Here is a 13,366-nt window from a genome sequence, read left to right as displayed (position 1 = left end):
AAAGCAGCTCTGGGTTCTCGGTGAATGGGGGTGACTCGCACAGAGTAGGACACGACTGAAGCGACTTAGGAGCAAAACCTAGAGATATTTGAGTACTAGGAGATACTGAAGACAGGAGTTGGACTGGACGCGCGCAGTTCTAGTGGATCATCCAGGTAGCAAAAAAAAAAATCACTTCCTGCCCCTTCTGAAGCCCTAGCCAGCTTCTTCCTTAAGCTCGGGGCCGGTCAGAGCAGCAGCGAACGCGTCCGGCCTCGCGGGTTGGGCGGCGGGTCGTCCGGGGTGTGGCTACTGCCGGCCCCTCCTCCGCGGGCTCCCCGCCAAGTCAGTTGCTCAGCTCCCGGCTCAGGTCTAGGCTCTGGCCGTCATCGCTACCCGCACCCGCGCTCACCCCCTTACCGGTAAGGCTGCGGCTCCGCTCCCTTTCTCGCTCTGCGGCACCCCCCCGCTCGCGCCGCGTCAAGCGGGTCCCGGGCCGCAGGCGTCCCCTGGGTCCCACAGGCGTCCCCTGGGTCCCGCAGGCCTGGCTTTATCCCAAGATTCGGCCGCGTGTCCTCCGCGGCAGCTCTGGATGGCCGAGGGGCGGCGGCTGGGTGCGGGTAGGGCTTGGCTTCTAGAAGGTCACGTTGCGGCGGGGGGCTGCGGGCTGGGGCGGGCAGGCGCGGGCGCCACGTGGCCTCCCGGCCGGCGTCTGAGCCCCTCGAGGCCTGTGTGGGCGCGGACACCGGTTTCTGATTTCACCTGCCGCCCACAGGACCATGGCCCACGCGGAGCGCACCTTTATTGCTATCAAGCCCGACGGCGTGCAGCGCGGCCTGGTGGGCGAGGTCATCAAGCGCTTCGAGCAGAAGGGATTCCGCCTTGTGGCCATGAAGTTCCTTCAGGTGATGCGCCCCGCTCCCTTTCCCCCGGCTGCGGCATGGCCACGGGTGGTTTTCCTTCCCCGCAGAGCCGATCCGCGCGTCCTTTTCTGAGTCTGAAAATCTGGCTGATTTAGGGCCCGCGAGAACTTCTTTTCCCCTCCGTCTCCAGGGCGCCTGGGGCCCGCTGACCCTTCTCCAGGCCCCGGGGGCAGGGTGTGGGCGGGCACCCTTGGAAGGTTAAGCGGAGGTAAAGTGACTCAGGTTGCGATGGGGCTGTGGGCCGCAGGAGGGCAGCAGGGAGTGGAGAAGGCTTGTGTCCCGGGCCCACGCGGGTCCACCCAGGCACAGGATGGAGGCTGCAATCCCTTTGTGCTTCAGTTTTGCAACTCTGAGATGATTGGTTTTAGATGGGGCTTCCCTTCCTCTGCCCTTTCCCTGCAGGCTCCCTTTGGCATAGGACTTTATTTTCCACATTAAATTTGGGACACAAATCTGGACCTCAAGGGATAATGTCTAAGAACTGAATTTTAAACCAAGCTTCTCAGTGAAGAGATCTTTCAGTTAACATCAGAAATGTTTAAAAGGGCATTATGAAAGGGCCAGAGGATTTTGGAATAGTTTGGAATAGTTCCTTTGATTGCAGCCAACACTTAACTCCATAACCACCTTTTAAGGATTATAACATCTGTATACAAGGTCATTGACATGATGGTGTGTGTTCATGATCAGAAGAATCTTTCTGCTAATAAACTGTCAGTTTCATGGTTTAGATGGGATTTAAAAAAAAACACATCTTATGAGCGTGAACTTAAATACATAACCAGACTTTTAGAGAACCTACCGAGTTACTGGGGTAGAGAGGACGTCTGAGGAGTTTAATTCCTAACTGGTACCTTCTCTTCAATGCCAAGGCCTCTGAGGAACTCCTGAAGCAGCACTACATTGACCTGAAAGACCGCCCATTCTTTCCGGGCCTGGTGAAGTATATGAACTCAGGGCCAGTTGTGGCTATGGTAAGTTTCTCGTGGTGGAGGCGGTGGAACCAAGTAGAAGAATAAAGCTGGGTTTGCTCAATGTCTTCATTACCCTTTTCAGACATCATCTCCAGATACCCCAAATTCCTTGTTTTACAAATGCAGCCTGCTTGTGGTTAGTTTACAAAGCAACTGGGAGCTTGAGAGGAAAAAGGAAGCGAGAATCAGACATAACAAAAAGTTCTTTTAATCCTATGCTAGAAATGAAGTGGTCTGTTTCTTAATGGGGCATTAATATCCAATTGGAAATGAAGTGAATAGAAGCAGGGGGTATAATACAGAGTCAATAAAATTGTTGAGAAAGACCTACTTCCTGTTCCCTGACGGTGACCTTCCTTCTGCTTTTCCCTGGAACACACTTTCCCCTTTCATGTCCGTTTTTGCCATGTCTTGCTCTACCAGTCTTCTGTGATGCCCTTCCCACTGATCTGGTTCTAGTCTCATCACTTTTCTTTACCCTTTCATCATTACTTTTTTAGAGTTTGTGACTGCACAAGAATTCTTCAGTCTTGTTAATCTTTTTCAGTCAAACTAGGAAGTCAAGTTGGGCAGACCTTTTCTCTGTATCCACTTGGGATGGAGTATGGAGTATTTTATATCAGCCCCTGTTACTTCTGGGGTTGGTTGATAATCAGGTCACTGATCTGTCTGATTGATTTGTGCTACTGTTGTTCAGTTGAACTTGCATTCAACTCTGCAACCCCATGGAACGTAGCACACCAGGCTTCCCTGTCCTTCACTATCTCACGGAGTTTGTGCAAAATGTCCATTGAGTCGGGGATGCCATCCAACCATCTCATCCTCTGTCACCCCCTTCTCCTGCTCTCAGTCTTTCCCAGAATCAGGGTCTTTTTCCATGAATTGGCTCTTCGCATCAGGTAGCAGAAGTATTGGAGCTTCAGCATGTCCTTCCAATGAATAATCAGGGTTGATTTCCTTGCTGTCCAAGGGACTCTCAAGAGCCTTCTCTAGCATCACGTTTTGAAAGCATCGATTCTTCGGCACTCAAGTCTTCTTCATGGTCCAACACTGACATCTGTACATGACTACTGTAAAAACCATAGCTTTGACTAGACGGACCTTTGTTGCCAAAGTGATGTCTCTGCTTTTTAATAGGCTGTCTAAAGAGTCACACACGACTGAACTGAACTAGGTTTGTCATAGCTTTCCTTCCAAGGAGCAAGTGTCTTAATTTCATGGCTGCAGTCACTATCTGCAATGATTTTGGAGCTCAAGAAAATAAAATCTGTCACTGCTTCCACATTTTCCCCTTCTTTTTGCCATGAAGTGATGAGACTGGATGCCATGATGTTAAGTTTTTTTAATGTTGTTTCAATCTAGCTTTTTCACTCTCTTTCACCCTCATCAAGAGACTCTGTTTCCTCTTCACTTTCTGCCATTAGAGTGGTATCATCTGCATATCTGAGGTTGATTGATCTCTGTCAATCTTTTTTTTCCCCCTTCCGGCAGTCTTGATTACAGCTTCTGATTCATCCCGCCTGGCATTTCACATGATAAGTTAAACAAGCAGGGTGACAATATATGGTGTGCCTTGTGGTGTGCCTTTCCCAATTTGGAACCAGTCAGTTGTTCCATGTCTGGTTCTAACTATTGCTTCTTGACTCACATACAGGTTTCTCAGGAGGCAGGTAAAGTGGTCTGGTATTCCCATCTCTTTAAGAATTTTCCACACTTTGTTGTGATCCACACAGTCAAAGGCTTTAGTGTAGTCAATGAAGCAGATGTTTTATGGAATTCCCTTGCTTTCTCTATGATCCAGCAAATGTTGGCAATTTGATCTCTGGTTCCTCTGCCTTTTCTAAATCCAGCTTGTACAATAGAAAGTTCTCAGTTCATGTACTGTTGAAGCATAACTTGAAGGATTTTGAGCATTACCTTGCTAGCATGTGAAGTGAGCTTGACTGTATAGTAGGTGTGAATGTTCTTTGGCATTGCCCTTCTTTGGGACAGGAATGAAAACTGACCTTTTCCAGTTCTGTGGCCATTGCTGAGTTTTCCAAATTTGCTGGCATATAGAGTGCAGCACTTTTAACAGCGTCATCTTTTAGGACTTTTTAAAAATAATAGTTTATTTTTGGCTGTGCTAGGTCTCTTTTGGTGCGAGGGCTCTTCTATAGTCGCAGCAAGCAGGGGCTACTCTAGTTGTGGTGCTCAGGCTTCTCACTGCAGTGGTGTCTCTTGTTGCGGAGTGTGGCTCTAGAGCGCTTGGGCTTCAGCACGTGAGCTCAGTGGTTGCTGCTCCTACGCTCCAGAGCACAGGCTCAGTGGTTTTGGCATACAGGCTTAGCTGCCTATGGCATGTGGAATCTTTCCAGATCAGGGACTGAACCTCTGTCTTCTGCGTTGGCACATGGATTCTTTACCACTAGTCACCAAGGAAGCCCCATCTTTTAGGATTTTAAATAGCTCAGCTGGAATTCCATCACCTCCACTAGCTTTGCTCATAATAATGCTTCCTAAGGCCCACTAAGACTTCACACTTCAGGATGTCTGGCTCTAGGTGAGTGACCACACCATGGTGGATATCCAGGTCAAGACCTTTTTTGTGTAGTTCTTCTGTGTATTCTTGCCACTTCGTAATTTCTTCTTCCATTAGGTCCTTACCATTTCTGTCCTTTATCATGCTCTTCCTTGCATGAAAAATGGGTATCTCCAATTTTCTTGAAGAAATCTCTAGTCTTTCCCATTCTATTTTTTCCTCTGTTCATTTAAGAAGGCCTTCTCTCTCCTTGCTATTCTCTGGAACTCTGCATGCAGTTGGGTATATCTTTCACTTCTCTTTTCTCAGCTATTTGTAAGGCTTCCTCAGACTGGTTGTTTGCCTTCATGCATTTCTTTTTCATTGGGATGGTTTTGGTCACTGCCTCCTGTACAGTGTTACAAACCTCTGATCATAGATCTTCAGGAACTCGCCCTACCAGATCTAACCCCTTGATTCTATTTGTCATCTCCACTATATAATAGTAAGGGTTTTGATTTAGGTAGTATCTGAATGGCCTAGTGGTTTTCCCTACTTTCTTCAATTTAAGCTTGAATTTTGCAATAAGGAGCTCATGGTCTGAACCACAGTCAGTTCCAGGTCTTGTTTTCTGCTGACTGTATAGAGCTGCTCCATTCTTTGGCTGCAAAGAATCTGATTGGAATTGTAGCTTGCGTTGTTGGAAAACGGTGTTTGCGATGATCAGTGTGTGCTATTAGGTAGAGATCAATGTTTTCAGTGGTCCTGATGGCAGAACTGATGTACTTCTTTTTTCCTACTGTCAAGGTCTGGGAGGGCCTGAATGTGGTGAAGACAGGACGAGTGATGCTTGGGGAGACCAACCCAGCAGATTCTAAGCCAGGCACCATTCGTGGCGACTTCTGCATTCAAGTTGGCAGGTAAGTTCTAAGGGGTGTTAATCACTTTTCCTCAAAGCCACTTTGGGTTTAAAACATATATTTTCGGCATGTTACAATTTTAGAAAAACTTGAATGTTTAAATTAAGTGGTAATTATCATTGGATGAATGCTTTCCTAAATAGTTACTTCTCTAGGCTACTTAAAATTTAACCCAAGACACTGACAAGGGAGTTGCCATTAGGTCCTTTGTGACAACAGAAAGTGCAAAGAGTGGGGCAAGGAATGTTTTTGGTGTTGGCTCTGCCCTGTGGTACTGTGTCCAAGGGTGTGTCACTTTTACACTTTTTGCTTCTCTCACTTACATAAAATGTTACAAAAATTTTACAGAGTTATGAGATTCAAATGAAATAAAGGGAGTTTCAGTAAGTGTGAATGTTTTGGTTGGGCTTTGCAAACTAATGTAACAAAATACAGCAGAAATGGCTGTTAATAATATTTTGTATTTAGTTTGGGATTTGCTCTAGATATTCCTATATTTTTCAAAATATGAGAAGGAATGTTTTGTGGCATGGCAATCTTGGGTACAAGCACTGTTTTGAAAACTTAGAAACATAATAAAGTTGAACCAAGGGATGCTTTTGAGTTAAGTGCCTTTATAGTTTTACAGTTGCTTTTAGGAGGAAATAATTTGGGGCCATCAGCTGCTTCAAGGGGCAACGGGCTGTAAGTCTTTAGTGGCTCTTTGTTTCATCCATTAAACAGAATTTCTTGCACTTTAACATGTAGTAATTATTCTCCTTAGGAACATCATTCATGGCAGTGATTCAGTAAAAAGTGCTGAGAAAGAAATCAGCTTGTGGTTTAAGCCTGAAGAATTGATTGAATACAAGTCTTGTGCTTTTGACTGGATATATGAATAAGAGGTGGTCAGAGCATCAGTCCCTTCAGGCACCACCTCCTGTGTTCCTGGGCACAGCTCTTCATTCCACTCATATGGAAGCAGTAGGATGGATGTTTATTTCCTAAAGCATATTTACCAATAAAGCCTTTAAAAACTGCATACAGCCTCCCGTGATTACTCGTTATTAAGCTGGAAGAAGTGACTTGGTCCCCTGGCTATTGTAGTGTTATCCAGAACGAATTAATTCTGCTTGTTATGGAAAACTCATCTGATCCTTCTCAGCACCTAGTATACTTCCAGACTAGAAGGAAAGCAGTGAGGCTGAAGAGGACAAGTGCGGCACTGGCTGTGTATCTGAGGAAACTAATGAGGAAATAATGAACACCGTAAAATCTCAACCATTTAGCGGATGCAGAAATGCACATTTCTGTACAAAAATGGTTGCAACTTCATAGGATGAAACAGACTAGGCAAGCTGTCCAGATTTACACTCTTGCTGACTGCAAACTGGGCAAGTTGAAGAAGTGGAAAATGGAAACCTAAGGATATCTGTAAGATGAGGATGATAACCATGGCAATGCAGGGTTAGATGAAATAATGCATGTAAAGCTGTTTAACCTGTGCCTGGCCCATGGCTGGTGCACAAATATCCCCTGCAATCCTACCTCCCTTCTTACTCTCTACCCTAGGGTGGGATATTTATTATGATTACTCCCTGGGCTACAGTAGTTAAGTGGTTACAAAATCTATATTGTCTGTTTTTAAAGTTAATTTTACTGGATTGGCACAGTTGTAAAACAATACCAAACAGTACCTATTATCATCATTTGGATTTTGCCTTAAAAATGAGACTATAGAAACGTGTGGGTTTACAAATAGCTGTTTTTGGAAACTGGTAACAGCTTTTTATGTCACTTCCATATAAAAGAGTTAACACTGTGTGGTTTCTTTTGCTGCGGGATTCTCGGTTCCCCAATCAAGTACTGAACCCAGGCCACTGCAGTGAAAGCCCAGAATGCTAACCACTGTGCAACCAGGGAATTCTCTTAACATTGTTTTTTGTGCATACTGCTATAGTATAAGACAATGAGAAATACATCAATCAGTTAAGTTCAGTTGCTCAGTTGTGTCTGACTCTTAGCGACCCTATGGACTGCAGCATGCCAGGCCTCCCTGACCTTCACCAACTTCTGGAGTTTACTTAAACTCAGGTCCATTGAGTCAGTGATGCCATCCAACCATCTAAAAATCCTGTCGTCCCCTTCTGCCTTCAATCTTTCCCAACATCAGGGTCTTTTCAAATGAGTCAGTTCTTTGCATCAGGTGGCCAAAGTATTGGAGTTTCAGCTTCAACATCAGTCCTTCCAATGAATATTCAGGACTGATTTCCTTTAGAATGGATTGGTTGGATCTCCTTAACAGTCCAAGGGACTCTCAAGAGCCTTCTCCAACACCACTGTTCAAAAGCATCAATTCTTCAGCACTCAGTCCAACTCTCACATCCATACATGACTACTGGAAAAACCACAGCCTTGACTAGACAGACCGTTGTTGGCAAAGTAATGTCTGCTTTTTAATATGCTGTCTAGGTTGGTCCTAACTTTTCTTCCAAGGAGTAAGCGTCTTTTAATTTCAGGCTGCAGTCACCATCTGCAGTGATTTTGGAGCTCAAAAAAAAAAAAAAAAGAGTCTGTCACTGTTTCCCCATCTATTTCCCATGAAGTGATGGGACCAGATACCGTGATCTAAGTTTTTTAAATGTTTAGCTTTAAAGCCAACTTTTTCACTCTCCTCTTTCACTTTCATTAAGAGGCTCTTTAGTTCTTCGCTTTCTGCTTTAAGGGGGGTGTCCTCTGCATATATGAGGTTATTTATATTTCTACCGGCAATCCGCAGGGTGACAATATACGGCCTTGACATACTCCTTTCCCTATTTGAAACCAGTCTGTTGTTCCATGTCCAGTTCTAGCTGTTGCTTCCTGATCTGCATACAGATCTCTCAAGAGGAAGGTCAGGTGGTCTGGTATTCCCATCTCTTCAAGAATCTTCCAGTTTGTGGTGATCCACACAGTCAAAGGCTTTGGCATAGTCAGTAAAACAGAAATAGATGTTTTTCTGGAACTCTCTGGCTTTTTTGATAATCCAGTGGATGTTGGCAATTTGATCTCTGGTTCCTCTGCCTTTTCTAAAACCAGCTTAAGTATCTGAAAGTTCACGGTTCACGTACTGTTAAAAGCCTGGCTTGGAGAATTTTGAGCATTAATTACTAGTATGTGAGATGAGTGCAATTGTGTGGTAGTTTGAGCATTCTTTGGCATTGCCTTTCTTTGGAATTGGAATGAAAACTGACCTTTTCCAGTCCTGTGGCAACTGCTGAGTTTTCCAAATTGGCTGGCATATAGAGTGCAGCACTTTCACAGCATCATCTTCCAGGATTTGAAATAGCTCAACTGGAATTCCATCACCTCCACTAGCTTTGTTTGTAGTGATGCTTCCTAAAGGCCATTTGACTTTTCATTCTAGAATGTCTGGCTCTAGGTGAGTGATCATACCATCGTGATTACCTGGGTCATGAAGATCTTTTGTGTACAGTTCTCCTGTGTATTCTTGCCCCCTCTTCTTAGTATCTTCTGCTTTTGTTAGGTCCATACCATTTCTGACCTTTATTGTGCCCATCTTTGTATGAAATGTTCCCTTGGCATCTCTAATTTTCTTGAAAAAATCTCTAGTCTTTCCCATTCTATTGTTTTCCCCTATTTCTTTGCACTGATCACTGAGGAAGGCTTTTTTATCTCTCCTTGCTATTCTTTGTATTCTTTAAATACATCAATAGCTCGGTATAAAAAAGTCAGGATTCTAATTTCAAGTTAAGAACTGACAAGAAATTTAAGATTTTCTAAGTCATGTTTTAGTTTCAAATGAATCTCATGTTTATATATGCTCCAAGCTTTCACATTTAGTAGCAATTTCACTACAATTAGATCCTGAGGCAGACCTGGGATCTGCATTTAATGTGGCAGTACCCATCCCTGATCCCCATGCACCCTGGCTAAGGTACTTGTAATCAGCAGCAGGAGTTACATACAGGCTTATTCTGTGTCAGGGTTCTCGGAATTTTTTTGTTACATGTTCAGAGCTCTCTGTCACTCCTGCTGGCTTACCTTATGAGAGTACAGGTTCTGTGAGGGAGGAACTGATCCAACTTTCCCTGGGGCCTTTGACTGCTTACAGAAGGCACTCAAGGAACTTCCCTAGCTGTCCAGTGGTTAAGACTGCAGTTTCACTGCAGGGAGCACAGGTTCAATCCCTGGTCCAGGAACTAGGATCCCTCCTGCCGCCAAGTGCGGCCAAAAAAACAATTACAAAGAAAAAATAATGAAGGCACTCAATGTTTTGAATGGAAAAGGAAATTCCTCAAATACCAAGCATATTAAATAACTGCTCATTAGCAACTTAATTTTAATGTTTTATTTTGTGTAAAAAAGGGCAAATTTAGTGAATTATTTTCATCTTGTACACAAAGTTATAATTTTAATGCTTTAACACATCCATGCTGAAAATTTTCAATTTGGTAAAAATGAAAGGAACATAAATTTCTCCAAAGGAATTTTTCACGCCATTATATACACTTCATGAGAAAGTTTCAAATACTTTCTCAATGATCACAAGTTACCAAGAAAATAAAAGATTAAATTTGTACAGATATTGATCTATATATCAAATACATACAGAAATGATGTAAAAACCTTATGCAGTTTACTTTGACCTCTGTCCTCAAAAGATTTGCCCAGGGACAGATGCTTTTCTTTTGTATAAATGACTGTGGCTTTATTTAAAATATGAAAATCAAAGGAAGAAACCCAGTTTAATCACAGTATTTTTAAAATCCCTTCCCAATAGTAAAGGATCATTACCAAATATATAGCACCATAATACAAATATTGATGGGAGAGGGTATTCACATCACACAAAATGAATAATAATAAAAACAAACAAACACTGAAAACCCGTGTTAGTATCCATAGAATAAGAAGTTGATAACAGCTTTAGCTTTCTTCATACACAGCAAGGAAAAAGGTAAAGAGTTTAAACTACCAAAAACCCCCAAATAATCCTAACAGGAAAAAAAAAACAAGAACAAACCCAAGGTCAGCAGTATATTTGAACCGTAAGAGAACGGGGCTACTGAGTTGTACACTTGGAGTTGTGGCTAAGACATAAATCTCCTCTGCCACCAACTCATTTTCTGTTCTTTCGGCAGTAGGAGTTAAGAGCCTGAACAGTGAAGAGGGCTTCAGATCGAGTTTATCTGGTACAAAGTCCTTACCATCACCATGCTGGTCATGGGATTAAGACAAGAAACACTTCATAAATATTAATATGTGGCAAATTTGAAAACAGCCTGGCTTTGCTGTAAAATTAGAAGCTTATATAAAATCTGGCTACAAATGAGCATTTCACAGAACTAATTACCAGGCTCCAAATCAAATCCCTTCTGGTTTATTCAGTTTCCCATAGAGATCTTAAGCTCAGGGTCCTGTTAAAGCACACGCTACAACTGGCTTCTTGTGCCCATAACATGGAATCGGAGTCCTGGGTCTAAATTCACTGAGCCTGAGGATAAAGACTGTTGTCACCTTTGCTTTAGAAGTCTTCCAGGCTTTAAGTTCGTGGGAAGATTCTTAAAAGTTGAAGATTTGGGAAGTTTATGTCACATTTACAGTAGGTCCCTCTCAGTAATGTTTAAGATAAATATCCAGTAATTTAACAGCTGAATTCACATATATTTGACACATAAGAATCAACCTGGCATTGATATGACTTGCATTTATGCCCCTAAAGAGACAGTATTAAGAAATGTTGACATGCAATTCCATACATTCTTACACTATAAAGTAACAAATTTTACTTCCAGTAGCAACTACAAAACCTTATGATATTAACCCCTCTTGCATAGAATGAGGTAAACCTGTGCATATTACCAATGCTATTATTCCCAAAAGTAGAGCAATATTTTAGAAAATAAATTGCTGGTTTTTAATGTTCTATGCATTTTAAAATTCAAACAAAAAAAAATCTTACCTAATATGGTCTCCTGGGGCTTTCCATTAACATTTTTTAAAGCATTCCATAGGCTGAAGGACTGTAGAGGTTAATCATTTTGATTAATTTCTAATTAGCCCTACCCATATTCCAGAGGAGATGGTTAATATTACCACTCTGAAGAGGCCAGGCTAATACCCAGAAGCACTTCTACAACAGATGCAATTAATTCCTGAGAGTTGAGTTTATGAACCTCACTGGTAAATGCTAAAGCCCTCTCATTCAGTCACAACTCAGCCAGAAAAGTGCAGAGAGCAAACCTTTCACCAATTTACCCTTACATCCTTTCTTAAATGAAGCCATGTGAATTTAAAAATAGGGAATGTCTGAAATGGTCCAAATCAGTTATTACTGTTAAAATTAAATCTGAATACAGTTAAAGACAATTCTTACATATATATATGGAATTTTAAGAAAATTAAATTCTCTTTCAAATTAGTTTTCTAACAAATCCAGGATAGTCAAAAGCAGAGCAGGAATGATTTTGAAATCTAGACTTATCTTGGCTTTAAAAATAATTTTGATTCTCCTGGTAATACAGAACACATAAGTTTTGGGGTGTAGTTATACAAGTATTATCTCACAGATGGAGAGAAATGGCAGAGAACTAATAAGAATTCCTTTTGTGGGATATTTTTTAGTAAGGAAAATAAAATAAACTTAGGACAATATTGCATTTTCCCCAATCCCTCAACATGTAGACCGAGATCTTGTATATCTTGTCAACCATTCCAGTTTAACACTTTAGTGTTAGGATAATTTTACTCATTTTTAATTAAAAGAGAACATATAAAGTATCCAGAGTTCTTCCAGTTTCATATAGAACTCCAAATGAATTTTCACAGAATGAAACACTTCTGTACAAATATTTAAAACGGGCTGCAATAAAATGCCAACAAGCAGAATTAATTACCCTTCCATGATTTATGTGGTGATGAGCTCTCCACAGCGGGGATTCAGTTGCATATTCTGCAGCAGAGGAAGCTGGAGATGTGACTGGCCTAACTTCTAAAATCCCAAAATCTCCCAACAGGTACCAAAAAGGTTCATTAGTAATGACAGTTCGTTTGCATTTACAACAGTATCTTTCTTAAGTCATTTCCTTCAATCCTGCTACCTAAACTTTAATCTTACCAAAAAAGTTAGAATTTCAATTCTTGTTAACAATGCACATAAATCCAAACTTGGAAAATATTACAAAATTCTTTCAAAAGCTTCAAATACAACACAAAAATTGTCCATCTTTATAAATTGAAAAATTTCCCCCCAAGGCTAAAATAGTTTCCCTACCCACTTGAAAAATCTGGAACTGAAATTTTCTATGTTTAGCAAAATGTCCCAGTAGAATAGCCCCGCTGTACAGCTGGATTGATTATAAAATCAGTCCTGTGTAAAATTCTTTCCCTCCCACCCTCAGTTTCTGAGCAACCTCAAGGCTCCTGTTTGATGTAAAAGTTGGCAGAGCCATTGCTTTCCTGATCAGATGCTCCTTGGAGGAAACTATAATCCTCTCCATCTATCAACTCCTCTTTCAGCTGCAATGTAGTCACTGCAAGAAAGAGATAAATATACAAGATGTTATTAAGTCTTTCTGGAATATTCAGATTACTTTTAATTTTCATGTTCCACCAGCTTTATAGTTAATAAGAGGCTTCTTCATGTCTTCAATAATTTTAAAACTAACTGCCCCTGAAGGAGGAGCATTTAATTACTTTTAATTTTCAAAGTGTATTTGTAGTTGAGAAAAATTTCAAAAAAGAACAACACTACAAATTGGACACTGCACAAATGAACACTGTCAATGAAATGTTGAAGGTGATACTGATCACTCATTTGACTGGAATTTTTCTCATGATTAAGTATTCACTTTTATGTCAATGCCTATATAAATGATGTATTTTTTGGATAGTTCTGAACTATAGTAAGTAACACAATAAATATGACTTTAATATGTTATCTCCAAGGAGTACCTTTGTTAAAGACTCTCCATAAAAAAAGATAAAATCTAATTTTAAAACAGTATTAAAAATATCATAAAATATATGATCTACATACAATTTGTATATTTATAAAAATAAATAATAAACCCAATAGTAAAAACATCT

At 41.3% G+C, this 13,366-nt stretch overlaps 2 protein-coding genes across 2 annotated transcripts in view; one reads left to right on the top strand and one right to left on the bottom strand.

The window, feature by feature from the left end:
• The first annotated feature begins 325 nt into the window (after positions 1-325).
• LOC138083393 (nucleoside diphosphate kinase B) lies at positions 326-6,301 on the top strand. The gene is made up of 5 exons (XM_068977268.1): positions 326-401; positions 755-884; positions 1,775-1,876; positions 5,184-5,296; positions 6,060-6,301. The coding sequence occupies exons 2-5, from the start codon at positions 759-761 to the stop codon at positions 6,175-6,177; spliced, it is 459 nt and encodes a 152-aa protein (XP_068833369.1). The 5' UTR covers positions 326-401; positions 755-758; the 3' UTR covers positions 6,178-6,301.
• A 5,884-nt stretch (positions 6,302-12,185) lies between these two features.
• The window catches only part of MBTD1 (mbt domain containing 1), a 37,979-nt gene continuing 36,798 nt past the window's right edge, over positions 12,186-13,366 (bottom strand). Inside the window, exon 15 of the mRNA XM_068978005.1 lies at positions 12,186-12,810. Within this exon, the coding sequence (XP_068834106.1) occupies positions 12,692-12,810 (119 nt within the window). The 3' untranslated portion in view covers positions 12,186-12,691. The remainder of the gene's footprint in view (positions 12,811-13,366) is intronic.

This window comes from Capricornis sumatraensis, chromosome 8 (genome assembly GCF_032405125.1).
Source record: "Capricornis sumatraensis isolate serow.1 chromosome 8, serow.2, whole genome shotgun sequence".
In the NCBI taxonomy this organism is placed as follows: domain Eukaryota; kingdom Metazoa; phylum Chordata; class Mammalia; order Artiodactyla; family Bovidae; genus Capricornis; species Capricornis sumatraensis.
Note: the sequence above shows the minus strand (reverse complement) of the source record. Positions and strands in the feature narration are given on the sequence as shown.

What these genes read in the sequence shown, in the direction of transcription:
- LOC138083393 (XM_068977268.1), top strand. Translation starts at nt 759, where the DNA reads ATGGCCCACGCGGAGCGCACCTTTATTGCTATCAAGCCCGACGGCGTG. An exon ending in CAGGGCCAGTTGTGGCTATG is followed by an intron (nt 1,877 to 5,183) that starts GTAAGTTTCTCG and finishes CCTACTGTCAAG; the next exon opens with GTCTGGGAGGGCCTGAATGT. An exon ending in TTCTGCATTCAAGTTGGCAG is followed by an intron (nt 5,297 to 6,059) that starts GTAAGTTCTAAG and finishes TATTCTCCTTAG; the next exon opens with GAACATCATTCATGGCAGTG.